The 18,094-nt window shown below is 43.2% G+C and overlaps 1 protein-coding gene across 1 annotated transcript; it reads left to right on the top strand.

Moving 5' to 3' along the window:
- The first annotated feature begins 709 nt into the window (after positions 1-709).
- LOC133158683 (receptor-type tyrosine-protein phosphatase epsilon-like) lies at positions 710-17,973 on the top strand. The gene is made up of 21 exons (XM_061286033.1): positions 710-918; positions 3,564-3,756; positions 8,296-8,367; positions 8,446-8,542; positions 8,743-8,816; positions 9,254-9,390; positions 9,540-9,630; positions 9,714-9,790; positions 9,864-9,900; positions 10,287-10,384; positions 10,972-11,091; positions 11,835-11,998; positions 12,860-12,995; positions 13,185-13,334; positions 13,778-13,871; positions 14,251-14,327; positions 14,450-14,584; positions 14,660-14,785; positions 15,115-15,266; positions 16,098-16,233; positions 16,316-17,973. Exons 3-21 carry the CDS (start codon positions 8,301-8,303, stop codon positions 16,388-16,390), a joined length of 2,043 nt encoding a protein of 680 aa, XP_061142017.1. The 5' UTR covers positions 710-918; positions 3,564-3,756; positions 8,296-8,300; the 3' UTR covers positions 16,391-17,973.
- The last annotated feature ends 121 nt before the right edge of the window (positions 17,974-18,094 follow it).

Genomic DNA, 18,094 nt, shown 5'->3' with positions numbered 1-18,094 from the left:
TCCGAGTCAATATTTCCTAAGCAATAAATACCATGTATTTAATCTTGATGCTCTTCCACAGTTTCCCGGGGCAACATCAAATGTGTAACAAGGTCTGCACGTTGACAACAGGTGAGCTTTTATGCTTTAGTTCTCATGTTTTCCCACTAGAGCTCACAAATTTGACTGTATCCGTCAGTGTACCATGATTGATACATGCAAATGTACATTTTTAAAACATAATTTCAAAGAATTTATTGCGGCCGAATCGTCTTATTGATGAAAACAAATGTATACAGCGATAGTGAGTTTGTGGAATATAAATTAGGCAGCAAAATAGTCGCTTTTATCGTCCCAGGGGGCGGCCATTTTGCCAATCAGTGTCGATTGAAAATGACATCACAGTTACTCAGGTAACAACCAATCACGGCTCACCCATTATGACATCACAAAGCCGCGATTGTTACCTGAGTTTTGAGCAACTTGTTTTATGTAAAATTCAACTATAACTTATTTTGTTGTTGTAATTATCATGGCAGTGTTGTGAGGCAAACCTATTGTAGCTTCAAAAAAAAAAAACACGTAAAAGAAAAACACTTTAACGCAAATATTGCAAAGATATGGGACTGTCGTGCGCCAGTCAATGCATCCTCTTGCAGCCGGATGGTGGTCTATGAAGATGGATGTGGGGGGGTGCGGGGAGGAGGGGGCTCTTCTGGCTCCACACAGGCTGCCATAACGCGGCTAAGCTCATCCAGCAGGAGCATCCTAACACTCAGATTTGACGCTAAAATAAACCGTTGCACGTTTTGACCACATTTTTTCTTCGTCTTGCCCTTTCCTCTCTCCTTCATCTCCAAAGCCGCATCCCGCGGGTGCACACGGAACCAGAAGCACCATCATCCTCTCCAGCCGACTGAGGCGAGGTCATGTTGCACGGTAAGATGCGGAGAACGCGATCACTGCTAAACAAGCGAGCCCGTGATTACTATTTTTTTTTCTTTTGCGTGCTCGTGTCCTCGCTCGCTCCACGTTGCACCTCCGAGTCGAATTCCTATGGCGTCAAGGTGGGCATCGCGGCAGCTGTTGTGATCCACGCTGCCATTCCTTCAGATGTAGGCGTAAAAGGAAATGGGTTTGTGGAGCAAAGCCAAGCGATCGCCAACGATGTTGTAAATAAGCTAAATCAATATCATATGAGGGGGGCGTATGCTGTGTATGTGCAGGACGCGCACCGGTCTAGACGAGTGTGGGGGGGGGGGGGGGGGTGGCGTTACCCATAGTACAGCGTGCACGAGCGAGGCCTGCACGCTTCATTCATAACAATGGGGTAGAGGTGCCTGAATAAGATGATTTGAGGATTGAAGATGTCTTTACTTAACTGGACACCAGATTAGGTACGCCTTAATATTCATTCTGAGAAGAAAACATGCGCACTTTGCATTTACACATGCTTAGTTTGGATTGACATGCACATTGGCGTTTTGTCTTTTAAAAAGGTCGACGTTTTAGTAAAGCTCTTTCTTGGGATCACAAATGCATACAGTCTCAGTGGTGGCTGTCATAACTGTGGCCTGATGGGAGGATGATTATTCATGAGTTAAACATTTTCCATAACCTCATTCACAACAAGCGATGTAATCTTCATTTCCTGTCGCCTGATTAGACGGCCTACATTAGGAATTGAGTCAGAGCGCACATCTCGACCCTCCACGCATGGCCCACTTCCTGGCAGTCCTTGGGAATATCGGTGAGCTAATGTTAGACGCACGACAACGTATTATGAAGATTCATTTCTTTTATTATGACATAATGCTGTTGTCATGGGGTGGACAGGAAATGATGCTGATGATGTCAAAACACGTCCTTGTCGACGTGGCTCATCAGGTCTAGGTCATCTCACAGTACAATAATAAGAGTGGTGAACAATGTTAACCACAAAGGACACTTCATTAGGTACACCTGTACACTATCATGTGAGCCAGTAAGAGAGTTTTGATTTACATCTCTTATTGATGCTCATTAGTTTGCATTGTTGTATCCAACATTTTAGCAGGCTCACAATTGTTTTGGAAAATCTGATGGTTCGTTTTAGCGCCACCTAGGGGACGAGACTGGAACAGTCTTACCGCAAACTTGACAAGATTACATAATTATTTTTCAACCAAGCGAATCGGGCAAAAAGGGGTCACATACTCACCACACCAGAAGATTCAATTATGCCTGTTATGATTTTTTTTTTTTATTACTTCATTCTGCAAGATTGTGGGGGAAAAAGCGCTACTTTTGTTCTACCGAAGCTCCTCAACTCACTTCAGCAGACCACAAGATGGCGACAAAGTAATCATTTTGGTGCTTGAAGTGTCATTGAACCACTTAGTTGGAAACAAATGATTATTCCATCACAACGGCGGGCCCTCTGCCGTTTTCTCCGCCTGTTTTCGCCATGAATTAATGATTGAATCGGCAAGCGCGACACCATCAAACTTTAATGAGCTGCGTGTTCGGCCTCTTAGTCAGTGGGCCGAGCCGCACGGGGAGGAAGTGCGCGCGTGCGCCCCCGCCTGCCACACGTGCACGCCACCCTTTAATGCGGGCGAGTGTGCGGGCCTGGAAAGAGACCCAGACATAAAGATGGCTTCATGCAAGCCTCCCACAGGACTTTTTGGGGAAGTGAAAGATGAATAACTTAGAGCTTATGCATTTTTTATCGCCATTATCATTGGGCTCAGGCGCTTCGTCGTAAATGATAACACACACATTTCACATTTCCGGCGCGGTAAGCTTAGCACGAACCTTCAAATTCTATTATACGGTCACATATGCTTTATTATTCACAGTCATCCTAAATATCTTGCGCTCTTTTAAATAACAGCCAAAAGTCAGAGATCAACACGCCTTTTGTGCTCGCTTCATTTTTTGATTGACAGATTGTCTAAAAGGATTTGTGTTTGCGGGCCGGGGCAAAGTTCATGTGAGCTTTGCGGCCGGAACATGATTGCGTTGTGACCTTTGTGAGTGGCTGACTAGTTCTCCATGTATAATACATGCCCAAGGAGGAACGTAATGTATTGCAGCTGCTTGGCTAACCTGACTCATACAAACACGCTTTTAAAAGAACCTTCCACCAATTTTTATGGCAACTTCCTGTTCACTCTGTAAAAGCACAAATGAGCTTTTTTTTTTTTTCTATTGGTTTTGGAGTGGTGGTAAAGAAAAATATTGGACCTCCATCTTCCATTACCTGTTCCCAAATTTATGGAACAAAAGGTGGTAGTGTGCTCGTGTGGCTATTTTCTCACACCGATGCAAAGTCGTAAAACACGTTGGCAGTCAAATCTTTCTTTAATTTATTTACTTTTTGGAGGGGAGCAGTTACATGAATACCGCACACAGTGAATTTGATTTGTTTGGATATATATGTACGTACATGTATGTTATTTTTGCTGGCACCTAATAAGCCTTTATGACCACTATTAAGATACTTTTTCAATATTTACAATTCTAATAAGATGACAATATACTTATTTGATCATCAACTTGTTTTGACCAATGCGATTGAACATTTCTGCTTCATTTTCCAGGTTCCCAAAGTTCTGACCCATCTTAATACCGTGCCCGTCACTCCTTCTGCAACCCAAAGCTGAAAAGATGTGAGCGATGTTGCAATAAACCTTGGGGGAAAGAAGAAGAAGAAAAAAAAAAAGTTGGAACGCTTTGCTGCTATGGACACACGGCTCCACTGATACTGAGACCGACCCAGCTTTTTTTGGACATGTAAGTAAACGGAAACATTTGAATAATTGACAAGTGCAGCAGCAGATGATGCAGACACGAGCACAGAGTTGGTTGTAGTGATGTCGGGTGAAGTTTATTTTCTTGTGGTGAAGCTTCAAAATTCCTTTTTTTTTTTTCTTCCCAACCACGGATGTCTTTCTTTATGTGTGAGCCAACAAGCAAGGCATTGATCCTTTCACACACACCCCTTCCTGCCGACACACTTCGCTGGCATGTACGTTCTCCCGCTCCATCTTTAGTTTTTTTTTTAACACATCTTTGTTCTTTATCGCCTTGACGGAACGAGAAGAAGAATCTCTTTATGAAGAGGCAGCCACTCGTTTGTGAGAGGGTATTGATCGATGCACAATGTGTGGCTGCAGTATTGCTTGACTCTAATTAAATTCCGAGAGGTGGTTTTGACACGGAACGTTGAGTGCCCATTTGTTTTTTGGTAATTGGCTAACTAATCCTCAAAGCAACGCTATGTTAATTGTTTATACACGCACACATTGTTGTTGTTGTTTTTTTAAACAAAGTAAATGACATTCAAATGTTCCCCACAAACAAAAGCTGCGAGAAATGGCTTATTTTTGCCGATTTCTCTTGGGTGTTAAATTGAACAAACACCCATACAAATCTAAAATTCACATTTTTATTGTTGCAGGTGTTAAGAGAAAGAAAAGTTTTATTCACTATACAATATACAGTATATAAAAAAATAATTGGCTGATAATCCGTTATTGGAATTTTACTCTGCCGGATATCATAAAAATAAGTTAAAAAATATATATTATATAAAATATTCCACTTAGTGAACTCCCATTGACCCTTTGACTCAACATCTTGCATCATAGATCTTGAAAAAATGACTTTGTCCATTTTGAAATAATGTTATATTTACTAAATTGATTTTAAAAAGGCACAATTATTGTTTCAATGTGTAGTCAAACAATGCAATCAATTATATGCCAAAAAACAGGTCGACTGGCTTTATAACTTATTTAATCATTTTATCGTCATAATCTCAAATTGAATACACATTTGCCTCGACTACCTAATTTGCATGTCCCGTAATTGTCCCTTATTCACCAATTTAATCTATTATTTAACGACCCGAGAGGATTAACTTCTTACAAACAACTCCGTTTGATACATTGTAGCCGTACGCCGCCGCACTAATAAACAAATTGTCAAATTAATGCACAAAACGGTCCTACTGGTTCCTTATTAGATTTCCTTGCGGTAAATGTCATTAAAGCGACAAACTAACATCACACGGCCACCGAAAGAGGAATTAAACTGTTTGCCATGTCGGCCGATTACAACCTGGCCGTGAATTGTTTTACTGCGCCGGTAACACGCATTTAATATGCCCTTAATGGCTTCTTAATGAAAGGGCATAACATCGGATCCAGATTGTGTTATTCATAAGTCGAGCAGGGTTGACACACTATCTGGCTCCAGGTGTGATTAGATGCAATTTCACATCAAGTACTTCCTCCTAAGTAGTCTATAAAACCTTGCAGGCTCATTGCGTCTTTTAGCTCCGGTAATCAGGATTTGCGTTTGGATTTATTTCGCTTAACCTTTCCGTGAAGCAACACATTAGCGGCGTCAAAATTCTGGCACGCTTGTTTTTCTGTTTCTAATTTGCACATTTTGTGAAGCGACTGCAGTTTTTTTTTTTTTTTTTTTTTCCAGCGCCTTTGTGGTAGGTGTAAGCATGTTATTACTAGAGCAGGCGGGTTTAAAAAAATAAATAAAAGAAATAATTTGAAGTGGATTACTTGCCATGTGTGCAGGATTAACATAAATAGCAAGAAATGGAATAAAAAGACAAATTAGGGCCCTAAAATAAGTATAAATAAACAGATCATATATAATTGATGCGATTTTTTTTTCATCCTCGCATTACGATTTACTTTGAGGTAGTGAATACATACAATGTAAAAAAAAAAAGTTGTAATGAGGGCACAACATGCTTAAGGTTCAACTCGCTTATCGCAGGATGACAGCCAACACCTTAAATGTAAATCCCAAGCCTGATTAAAGTTCCCTGACATTGATTTCAATCAATATTTAACTTTATTCATGATATTTAAATTCCACGGCATACATTAGAATAATGAGTCGCTTGTATCAGCATGTGTCTTATGTGTAAATGACATCATTATGTATTTTTTTTCACCCCCTCTTTCTATCCTATAGCTCCATTATTTATAAGAGCTCTTTAAATGAGGTGCAGAGGTCAGCATGGAGTCAATTTCATCATGCTTTATTTTAAATATTAAGACTCTTTGCACGGGCGTTTGCATAAATATATACAGCAAATGATTTTTTTTATCTTTTTTTTTCCAATAATGAGCTTTGGGCTTCTTTTCCGAGAAGTGTCTGTTGTCTTCAGCAGTACAATAAAGGCAAAGCTCCTCTCAAGAATTAGCCCGGAGCTCTGAGCAGCTTGCCCTTGGTTGGTTGTTGCGTCATGCTCGGATGGGACGCTTTTCCCTCCTTTAAATCGTTTTATGCCAAGCTGGTACCGGAGCTGGAAATAATTGCATTAGTTCTCACTGATGGCCAGCCTGATGAGAATTTTTCCACTTTCAAGCAACAGGATGTAATTATTGTAGCTGTAGAATAAAAGCTACACGCTCATTTAATTGGCGGAAAGACTCAAAACTCGGAGAATAGACTTTTTTGCGTCTTTTCAGATCCTAACCCCCAAAAATCCATCTTGCTTGAGATCAATCGCTAACTGAATAAGCTACAAAAACAAATTTATTTTGCTGTCAATGATAAAAAAAAAAAAAACTGAGGATATAACCGTTCACATCAAAGTCTGCGCTCGCCGACCCCCGACTGGCCAAAAGGCGAAACGCAAACAACTGTGCTTGCATCATCTTCCCAAACTCGATTTCCAAACTTTAAGAGCGGCCAGAAGTGATGCAATATTTAAAAGGAAGAATTTGACTTGTAAACTAAAGCGTTACAACGCGAGATGTTCAATTCCGCTTTGCATTCCTGCCTATAGGCTGCCCAGCTAATGCCCACGACAGACGACGTGCAGGTGACCCGCATGTACGCAGATACGTGCCGGGTCACCAAGTGGCCCTCGCGGGCCCGTTCCGGTTCAAATAGCGACGCTGCCGGTTTATTAGCGCTAAGGGTGGAATCCGCCCTTGCCCCGACACGTGGCCTTGAGCTGTGGGACACATCTGTAAGCGTGTGTGCATGTCAGATGAGAACATGTGCACAATGGGTGGGGTGGGGGTGCGGTGTTTCGTATTCATCGTGCAGGGTGGGGGATTTTTACCGATCGAATCCGTCAACTCAATCATCACAAGTGATTCAAACACAGCAAAAAGACTCACTTCTTCTCATGTAAACACAAATGGTAAATATCAAAAGTCGACACACCCCTGTTCAAATGGCAGGATCTTTATGGGAACAAGAAGGTTGGGCATTTGCCATTTCAAACGCATCATAATTGCCTCCATCTTGTCATGACAAGAACTTGGCATTCAATGAGGGGTGTGTAGACTTTTCATTTCCACTGCGCTTACAGCTCTTTCGACAACATAATGTATGTCAGCGTCCACTCTTCTCTGCATCAGTGCCTCCTAAGACTGGAAGTCTGTCCTCGTTTGTCGTCCGATAACACTTTGACATGCGGCTGACTTTGCTGTAAGGGGCCCGGAAGTGCGTTTATGCGAAAGCCCCTCAGGCTTCTGCTCAAACATCACAAATTAGGCCCCTGGATGACCCACAAGAAGCAAATTGGCACAATGAGTGATTTCATCCTTCTCTAACAAGAACGGAGGTCTTATAACCCAGGATGAATTTAGATGCCGAGATGTTGCTTCAAAGCCATTTAGGTAGATTGAGCCCCAATTTATTCGACAGCTCTGCTCAGTCGGAGTCAGAATAAACGACAATGTGAAGTGTCGACATTTGGGCGATAATAAGACACAAAAGCGGAAAGTGTCGTCGGATTCAAATCACGTGTTTTTGTCAAAGATCCTGGCGTGTCACGTCCCCTTTAAGAAAGCCCCGAATAAATAAAGCGGCGCTAAGGGCTCCCGGCGTCGAAGGAGAAAAAGGACAAGTGAGAATGGAGCTTGTGAACAAGTGATGTCAGGCAAGCAGCGGGGAAAGGAGGGTGGCAGGCAGGAATAAATAGGACTCGGCCCCTGAGAGAAAAACACCATCTGGTCAAGATTATAACCTAGATTCTCTACATATGTGCCTTTTAACACTCCTTCGCTGTCCTCAAGTTATATCACTAGCCTGAATAAAGAATACAGCATGTGCATGCTTGCTGGACAACAGCAGTGTTTATTGAAAACAAAAAAGTAATATTACTTCTCTTAAACAATTTGTTCTTGCTACTTTAATTTTGACGTTTTATTACATAATGAAAAATAAAAGTGCTTCCAGCCTACATGCTTGACTTGTGTTGCATATTGAGTCAACGCCCTCCGGTGGACACACTGTGGTATTGCAGGGCCTGTTTATTTTGGACTCTCGTTTCTTCCTCAGAGACGATGGTGTTGTTTCTGATCGGGATCTCTGCAGCCATCAACATCTCAACTCATGGCAACCAAACGGCAGGTAAAGACTGAATGTTGATGTGACTTGACATGGCAGCACTTTTTGAACAAAAAATATTTTGTTTTGTCCTCTGCCCAGGGAGCCCCACCCACCAGGGTGCTCACGTGCTGCCCTCCACACTGATTTTATCTCTTGTTCTCATCTTTATCATCCTGCTGACCATCTACTGCCTCAGGTGGGGTCATGTGAATTTGCAACTCATCCACACAAAGCAAATGCTGAACCTCAATTTAAATTCATTTTTCCATTACATTTTTGATTAAATGAACACAGATTTGTTTTTTTGTTTTTACTTAAAAACCATAGAAATGAATGAATGAATACACTTCACATAGAGTATTAAATTTTATGTTACATTTCTTTTTTATTTTTAAGGTTCAAGAACCACAGGAAAGCTCTGGTTACCTCTGTGGATAAAAAGCTTCCAAATGGCTTCCTGGAGGAACAAGGTACTCAAAATAATCACCACCCCATCAAAATGTATTTTCTTTTTTATTATCGAGATTTGATTCATGCATTTACATTCTTTATGCCATCGGAACAATTCCCCGCGTGTAGTCCGAGCTAACCGGAAAGTTTGTGGAGGCCTCTCAGCTTTCTTAGCTCGTCGGGAGTCTTATAAACTTTCATTTTAAGTGGGGGGGAAAAAAATATATATATAAATAAACGGAAAGAACACATTTTGAGCCCAGGCAGTTTCGGGCGGTCCGAAGCGGCGCTCTGTTTACGAGTCGGAGAAATCATATCTGTCATGAATCGGCAGAAGTGGGAAATCTTAATGGCCGCCCGGCTTGTTATTGTTGTTGCAGGTGCAACGCCGGCGCGTAATGGCGCCTCGTGGGAATCGTTAGCCTTCTGACCGACATATATTCCTTTTGAATCACAGGAGAGCAAAGAGTGGTCCTCCTCCCCAGATCCCCCTCGCCCTCCAAGAGGTACTTTGCCATCCCGCTGGACGCGCTGGAGGAGGAATACCGCGTGCGCTCGGCCGACGACGGCAAGCTCTTCCGAGAGGAGTTCAACGTGGGTTTATCGTTGCAAACGCTCCGGCCGCTAACCTTTTGTCCTCTCGGCCATTGCCCAAATACTGAAAATAGCACTCAAAACTTACGAGTGGCCAGCGTTATTCCGTTTTTTTTGTGTCCCGCTCTTATGAGGTTTTCTCGTTATAGTCTCTGCCGTGTTACTACCACCACGGGTCCTTTGAGGAGGCCAGCAAGGAGCACAACAGAGACAAAAACAGATACCCCAACATTTTACCATGTGAGTGTGCCCCCTTCCCCCCCAACCCCAAGACAAGACTGACTTGCTTGAAATGTGAGGTATTTCCTCTCTCTCGCTTGCAGATGACCATTCGAGGGTGGTCCTGAGCAGTCACAACGGCCACTTGTGCTCAGACTACATCAACGCATCTTACATAGACGTGAGTCCTAATTGCCTGATAGTTTTAAAATGGTATGTTGAGGCTACAAGTAAGCGTCTGCTCTTTTGTGCAGGGGTTTAGGCAAAAGAAGAAATTCATTGCTGCTCAAGGTAAATAAGTGTATTTATTCACTCTAATGGCCACTGAAATGCATTGGTAAAAAATTAATAACAGTTAAATGCTTCTAAATTGTGCCTGAGAAAAAAAAGTCATACATTTGGGGGTGGAAATGTGGGGGAAAAAATCTGTGAACAAGATCCCTATCGATTTCAAATGATCATTGTATTAGCCAGCTAAAAGGTAAAAGTTTGCATTGGTTGGTATGGGATCTTTGTCTCCCTCTAGTGGTCACACAACGTCAACAATACAAAACCTTGTTGCTTGAGAAAGCCACAGTCGTTTTTAGTCAAACCTATCTCACATTTTCTAGTCCAGTTTTTAATTATATTCATTAATATTCAATGGATTTTTTTTCTTTATTCCAAATATGCTTCAGGTCCCAAGTTGGAGACAGTAGCCGACTTCTGGCGGATGATTTGGGAGCAGAAGACGGCAACTATCGTGATGCTGACCAATCTAAAAGAAAGGAAAGAGGTTGGTTTGCACTCCACCCTAAAACCAAACCACAAACTCTCCAGTATACAGCAGCGCCACACAAAGGCAAACCCATGCGTTCTTTCTTTCCATGACCCAAAGTCACCCTCTTGTCATTTATTTGACCCCGTCCCTCAGACGCCAATCTCATCACATTGTCACCCCGATTGATGACTTTTGCATGAGCCGAGCCTCAAAGGGCTGATCAGTGGGGAGCTCAGCAGCCGGTTTGATACGGCAGAAGGAGAAGAAGCGTCGGCGATCAATGATGCAATAATTGTTGATAGGACCCCGAGAGGCTTCATGATAATTAGTCTGAAAGGCTTGCTAATGAGTTGAAGCTTTGCTCACGCACTTCGTATTGACTGACAGGGACGCGCAAAGTCAAGTGCCTTGGAATCCCTGCTCAGACTGAACAAAAAATATAAGCGGCACAGTTATTAGTTGCAAAGGCAAAATTGTTTTGTTTATAGTTTTGCTAAAATATTCATACAAACCTATTATTTTATGTAGACGTCATGTATGTTGAGTTTTTTTTTTGTGTGTGGATTGCAACGGAACCATCTTCTTAATATCTGCGTTATCAGGACAAATGCTTCCAGTATTGGCCCGAAAAAGGCTGCTGGATGTACGGCAACATCAGGGTGGCCGCGGAGGACGTCACCGTTCTGGTGGACTACACCGTTCGCAGATTCTGCATTCAGTATGTAAGTCAATCCTATATATATATCCACAAATCATTTCTTTTCATTAAACCCCTGACCAAAAAAAAACTGTTGCTTTATTAAAAATGTGCCATGTATGGATTTCCAGAGCGCACCAGTAAAATTTAATTACACTGCAGCAGGCATTCCTGGCAATATTTTTAAGGGAGCATTGTCTCTAATTAGGCACACAGTAAAATTGTTTAATATTTGAGCCGACTGTAGTTATCAAATGACATTAAGAATACATCATTTTAATGGCAATCTCTTATTAAAAATTAAGCGTCTAATAAAGCTGCATGGAGAAGACGTAAAAAGTAATGCTCCCTGAAGGAGCTTTCAAACAGTTTAGTACGCCATAATAGGATAGAAAATAGAATAAATAAGGCAAAACTGCGGCTGAAAAACAATCTGGGATATTAAAAGGGCCTTGTATGCAAGATTAAAAAAATCATTAGGATATACTGATGTGGTTAATGTACTCGCGGAATCAATATGCGCCGTGTCGTCGAGTGGCTTTGCCGCAGAGTCTGCTGGCTTTTCTCTCGCCTCCGTGCGCTTCAACTTTGAGATGTTAAGCCAAAAGCAAATGACAATAAAATGAAATATTGCCATCACACTAGGAAGACTGCAATTCTGTACTTTCACCCAAGTCATCTGACTTGGCCGGTTTTGTGTGTGCGTGCGTGCTCACAATGAGCATTACTCACGCGCCGACATTAACTGTGCCCGTCTGTTCTTCACAGCAGGGCAGTGATGGGCCCCGGGCCCCGTGCCTGGTCACTCAGCTCCATTTTACCAGCTGGCCAGACTTCGGGGTGCCGTTCTCGCCCATCGGCATGCTGAAATTCCTCAAGAAGGTCAAGGCTGTCAACCCGTCCTACGCCGGACCCATTGTGGTGCACTGCAGGTAACAAGAACACAATTAGGACTTTTTTTTTCTTTTTTTTTTTCGCCCTCCCTTGCGTCATCTGTTTTTGCAAGTTATTATAGAGTGGCAGATTGTTGCAATTATGAACACTATTTTACAGAAGTGAGCATTGCTGTCTTCTGGGGATAATATCGGTTGAATTATACGGTAACGAGGCCATTTCTCCCGCCTGGTTTGTGCGGACGTGCACTTTTTGTTTGACGGGTGCTGCAACAGGTGCTCGCTGTTGTTTTTCAGCGCCCGGGGCTCCCGCACCTTTCTGGCGGAATGACCCTTGTAAATCTTTTGCCGGGATGTGTTTCTATACATGCACCAATAATATACTTTAAATGGACAAAAAAAAAGTTGGGCATCTGGAATTTATACCTTTTACAGGAAATGGAGGAACATAGGGCGATTGTTGGCAGCTTTAACAGCTGGGAAGAGATTTCAGGGACACCTTTCACCCCTTTTTGTGCCATGCAAAGCAAAACATGAGATTACTCTATGACTTTATCCGTTCACTACTTTTGCATCATGCTGTATTTTTTCGAACTATTGTTTTAGAAAGTGCAACATGGGGGACAGATGTTAAAAGTATTTTTTTATTTATTCTTATTTCATTTATTTTTTGTTTATTTGCTTAACGGTTCTTCCTTGGCACACGCACAACATCTTTGACTTTTTAAAACATTCCTCTTTTCTTGGCCAAAATATATTGAAGAAATGAAAACAGTGAAAAATCCATTGGTGACCCAAGACCTTTGTACAGTATTTTTTTTGAAAAGTGATGTTCTTTCCACCCGTCTTACAAGTTGTCTGACAAGTGTTGTCTTCTTGTGTGTATGTGTGTGTGTGTAGCGCGGGGGTGGGGAGGACGGGCACCTTCATTGTCATTGACAGCATGATCGACATGATGCACACGGAGCAGAGGGTGGACGTCTTCGGCTTTGTGAGCAGAATACGAGAGCAGCGCTGTCAACTCATCCAAACCGATGTAAGCTCTGACCCCTGCTGACCCACCGCGCCTGCCGACTGACAGTTGTTGTTGCTGTGCGAGGCAAACAAACAATAAAAAACACACAGCAAAACAAACTGTCAGTAATACTTGAAGAGGAAGCGCAAGGAAAAAAAAAAAAGAAACTTTCCATCTCTGGTTCTGACTCCCTTTGTTGCCGCTCCACAGATGCAGTACTCCTTCATCTACCAGGCCTTGTTGGAGTACTACCTATACGGAGACACGGAGCTGGACGTGTGCTCTCTTGAGGGACATCTGCACAGGCTTCACAACGCCAGGGCCCCCCATGACAGACTGGGCCTGGAGGAGGAGTTCCGGGTACGCTCAGAGAGACAGCCAAGCGTTTCAGTAATGAATCGTCCCGACATGGCGGTATTTTGCCCGAGATCTGGCCCAGGGTGGCGCTCTGAGCGGCGGCGACATTAATAACAACGCTTTATAAGGTGCCTCCATCTGCCGTGCTGAATTAACGGCAGCTCGGCGGGAACTTTTCATGTTTTACTCATAGCAGTCTCCTCTCCACTGATTAGAACTTTGCTGTTGCTGTTGTTTACTTGAAGCAGTAAATATTTTAGCACTTTTGAAATACACTCTGGGGTCACAACATTAGGTACGCCTGAGCACTCATCCAAAAAGATGAACAGTATTTAAACTCTTGATGGATTGGCATACATGCAACTGCAGATAAAATACAATAGACAGATAAAAGGAAAAAAAACAAAGCAGCCTTCCTAACCGCAGTTTACTCTCCCCGCCATCAGAAGCTGACCAACGTGCGCATAATGAAGGAGAACATGAGAACGGGGAACCTCCCAGCCAACATGAAGAAGAACCGCGTGCTTCAGATCATCCCATGTAAGGCATACTTTGATTCTTCCCTCCTCTGCATTTCCATAATACATCACATCCCGGTCGCATCAAAGTGACACGATCCCGTACGACCGACATGTCACCCTAACCTGAACATGTGTTAAAATGGACAAAAGGTTCAACACTTTTATTGTGCTTATATTACATGCAGTCACTTGTTGCTAAGCAGAATTGTTTGCCGTACACATGCTAATTAAAAAATACCCACTCTCTTAAAGACTAGCTTCACAAATGGGCATTTTTCATTGAATCTTTGCTCTGTATTCTGAGCGTTCTTTTGCTTTTTTCGACCCAAGTGACACTTCCCTCTTCTTTCCCACTTTTATTGGCTTGAAAAAGTTCTCCTTTTTCTTCCCTGGCACAGATGATTTCAACCGAGTCATACTTTCAGTGAAACGAGGGCAGGAGTTCACCGACTACATCAATGCCTCCTTTATTGACGTAAGAACCCCCCCGCCGCCTCCTCTATAGATTTTCCCATAGAAGTATAAATAAAAAGCTCATCGTCTCCTTCTGAAACGATGCAAAACATCTTTCCTGGAGTGTTGCGCTGTGCCCTCCAGGGCTACAGGCAGAAGGACTATTTCATCGCAACCCAGGCCCCCCTGTCTCACACGGCGGAGGACTTCTGGAGGATGGTGTGGGAGTGGAGGTGCCACTCGATCGTTATGCTGACTGAACTTAAGGAGAGGGAGCAGGTGCAGCACGCCGCACGCTCGCAACACGTTTGCCCAGGTTGAAAAGTACCTAGTGAAGGAAACCTTTGCCGACAGGAAAAGTGTTTCCAGTATTGGCCATCAGAGGGCAGTGTGACATTTGGAGACTACACGGTGGAGCTGAGCGGAGACTCGCAGGGCGAAATGTTCACTCTCAAAGACTTGGTCCTCACTTGCAGACCGGTGCGTAGCGCAAACCTGGTTTGATGTCGGGAAAAAAAATGAATACCTCTCTGATAATATAATCTAACATTATCTATTGTCTCTTAACAAGTTAAGGCAGATTGTTTTCATTTCTGCAATGATCCACATTTTACTATACGGACGGGAAAATAAAAATAATTTGAATTAAAGAATAACATTGCACTATTCAGGTGCTAACCATTAGCATCTATGAGATTTTATTGATGCAAGTGATCTCTGAGCACAAACAATGCAGCAAGTGTATTGTGCTCTTTTGTATGTACTGTAAGCATGACTTTGGAAATAACGACTCCGCCATGTCCCGCCAGGAGAACCGGTCCCAACACGTCCGACATTTCCACTTCCACGGATGGCCCGAGATTGGAATACCGGCGGAGGGCCGAGGGATGATTGACATCATCGCCTCGGTGCAGAGGCAGCAGCAGCAGTCTGGAAACCGTCCCATCGTGGTGCACTGCAGGTGAGGCTCTTGCGTCTTCCCGCCTCGGCTGCTTATAAGCTGTTTTTGAGCTAAGTGGTGGGTGAGATTGGAAAGTGTTTTTGCATTTAAACGCTACATTTTCTCTTTCTAGAACATCACTTACAAGAAAGTCCCCTCGTTGCCCCAGCGGAGCCGCCGTTCTTATGCCTAAACCATTTATGTGATCCTTTATAAAGACTTCTCAGTGGATGCTTTGATCAGAACCTAGCTTCAGGTGAAGTGATTCTAAAGCGGCGACGGCCCGGTGGGATCGATCCAATCCGCCCGTTCGCAGTCAATTAAAACCTCTCAAAGTGAAATATCCTCCGACTCCCCCACTATGATTAATCTGATAAGATGAACTAACGACAGGAAATGGTGTCATCACTCCGCTCTTTGCCTTCATCACCGCTTGTCTAAGAGGAGCTTTTTAAAGCCCCCCCATGGCCTCCCGGGAGCGGGACTAACCCTCACCGATCCCCCGGCGTCTCGCCGCACTCGTCCAAATTGCACATCATTCCGGCGCTCGCTCCCTCGCCGTCCCGTCATCACGAGTAAACATCGGCTCAGTCAAACACTCAGCTTCCACGCTGATTAGTGTTAGCGTTCGGATTAGTCTCTCCTTAAGTGGAGGGGGGAGGGTGGGGGTATTAGCACCATTAGCCCACGCGGAGGTCACCTTTCCTCTCGCCGACCCGTTGCATTCAAATGGATGAAAGGCATACATGGGGGTGTGCTCACTTTTGTTGCCAGCTCCATCAACGCTAATGCCCGTGATGACTATAACTTACATCTGCATCCCCAAGTGTAACGCGGTTCCCCGTCTTTCAGTGCCGGCGCGGGCCGGACGGGGACTTTCATCGCCCTCAGCAACATTCTGGAGCGCGTGAAGGCGGAAGGCCTGCTGGACGTCTTCCAGACCGTCAAGAGTTTACGCACGCAGCGGCCGCATATGGTGCAGACCGTGGTAATGTTTGCAAAAGAGACACCAAAACAACCCGATGCTAACACATGGCGTCTTAACGTTTTGCGTTGCCTTTGTTTTTCAGGAGCAGTACGACTTCTGCTACCGAGTGGTGCAGGATTTTGTTGACATCTTCTCAGACTACGCCAACTTTAAATAACCTGCTCCTTCTACCGTTTGCTTAACTTATGCAATTGACTTTTCTTTGGGGGGGGGTATTGAATGTACATTTTCTAAAGTTTTACATTTTGTATCCTATTGTAATATGGAAAAACATGTCATTTTTGCGGGAGCCTTTTAGTCTTTTATTTTATCTGAAAATGTTCGCTCAGTATGTTATAATAAGTAGAGTAACGTGATGTTAATACAATGGTGCCTTGAGATAGTGGCGACCCCGCATGTGAGAGAATATGCTACCTTAATGCTAATGTAGTAGAATGGCAAAAGCCGTAGACAGGCTAGCTCGTGTTCACACTTTATGAAACTATTTGAACACAGACAATGCAGCAACACGTACGCATATATTCTTTATCCTCTGCGAGAAACTACAAGGGCAGTTTGTTTGTCTCTATTGCAAGATCGTATTTTAATGCCTCCTTGTGGCTAGATGCGTTCAGCAGAAAGATTCACAAGTAAAGAATCATGATGTACCACCTTTTAATTATATCTTTTTTTTTTTTTATGAACTGCAATATTTTTAACGCTATTTCGCTTCCTAACGGTGTTTTAAGTTACAGCATGGTCACGTAACAAAATTCAACTCGGATCTCAAGGCACCTCTGTATACAGAATATTTGAATATTGAAGAGAATTCCTATTCCTATTAGGTGAGATGTAGCTTTATTCGTCGGTATTGACTTCCTACCTAAAATGCGTTGCGATGGAAATGCTTTGTCAACTCCTTCTGCTTTACTCTTTATTGAACCGCAATGCCTTTTCTTTAAACGCGTACGTAGATTTGCAGCAAATACGTTCAAATGTGTTTGTAGGTCTCATCCGGGACCTTCTTTCTAATCCCCAACAATGTATCGTGCATTCAACTCTGTCGCTAAAAGTCGGTCTCAAATGAATAAGTTAGCGTCGGCTGTCTGTTGTGGTTTGATTCGACGTGGCCAACTGTCTTTTCTTGCCCGTGGCCATGTTACTTAGTGCTCGGGTGCCTGACGCTGCAAAATGCCATTAACCCATATTGAAAATAACGTCTAATCACTCCCAGAAAAAACATGTCATTCAAACATGTTTTTTCTCCTCCGGCTGCCAAGTATCATATTCCGCTTTTTTTCACTTGAACACACTTGCCATTTCCCCGACATGCATGTTTGATTAGAGGCGCCGAAAACACACTTCTAATCGTGAAATATTTGTCACCGAGTGACACGGTGTTTAGTTTTTAACGACGACCGGATGACGTGTTGAACTTTCTCTGCTTTTAAATCGGCAGTTTTAATAGTTAAGCAAGCATGTAGTATGGATGATCTTTTCGGTGAATAGTTTAGCGACTATTATGACGGATGCGCTTGATATCGGACAAACAAGGGTTTTGCTCTTTGTACTATCGCATTTCTAGGCAAGTCATTTTGTGTCTTGTGCTCGCCACTAAGCTTTAAGTTCTATATTTCGCCGTCTACATAATTGTAATAGTTTGGAGGCCTTGTAAGCTGCTACATTAAGAGAAAGTGGTTTCCATGTAACTTTATGCCTTTTTAGAGTCTCTTGTACGGAAGTTGATTCTAATAAATAATACATGTGAGAGAAATGTCTACGCTGTTTGTCTTGCTCCCAACAGGTGCACACGAATATATTGCAGGTCTCCTGCCGCTCCAATCCTCATGGCGACGGTGGCCTTTTTCGAGCACTTAGGCAC

The sequence above is a fragment of the Syngnathus typhle genome, linkage group LG8, assembly GCF_033458585.1.
Source record: "Syngnathus typhle isolate RoL2023-S1 ecotype Sweden linkage group LG8, RoL_Styp_1.0, whole genome shotgun sequence".
Lineage (NCBI taxonomy): Eukaryota > Metazoa > Chordata > Actinopteri > Syngnathiformes > Syngnathidae > Syngnathus > Syngnathus typhle.
This window is presented reverse-complemented; position numbering and strand designations above follow the sequence as displayed.

Coding starts and splice junctions, on each gene's coding strand:
- LOC133158683 (XM_061286033.1), top strand. CDS start 8,301: ATGGTGTTGTTTCTGATCGGGATCTCTGCAGCCATCAACATCTCAACT. Junction 9,901..10,286: donor GAAATTCATTGCTGCTCAAG/GTAAATAAGTGT, acceptor AATATGCTTCAG/GTCCCAAGTTGGAGACAGTA. Junction 12,996..13,184: donor GTCAACTCATCCAAACCGAT/GTAAGCTCTGAC, acceptor GCCGCTCCACAG/ATGCAGTACTCCTTCATCTA.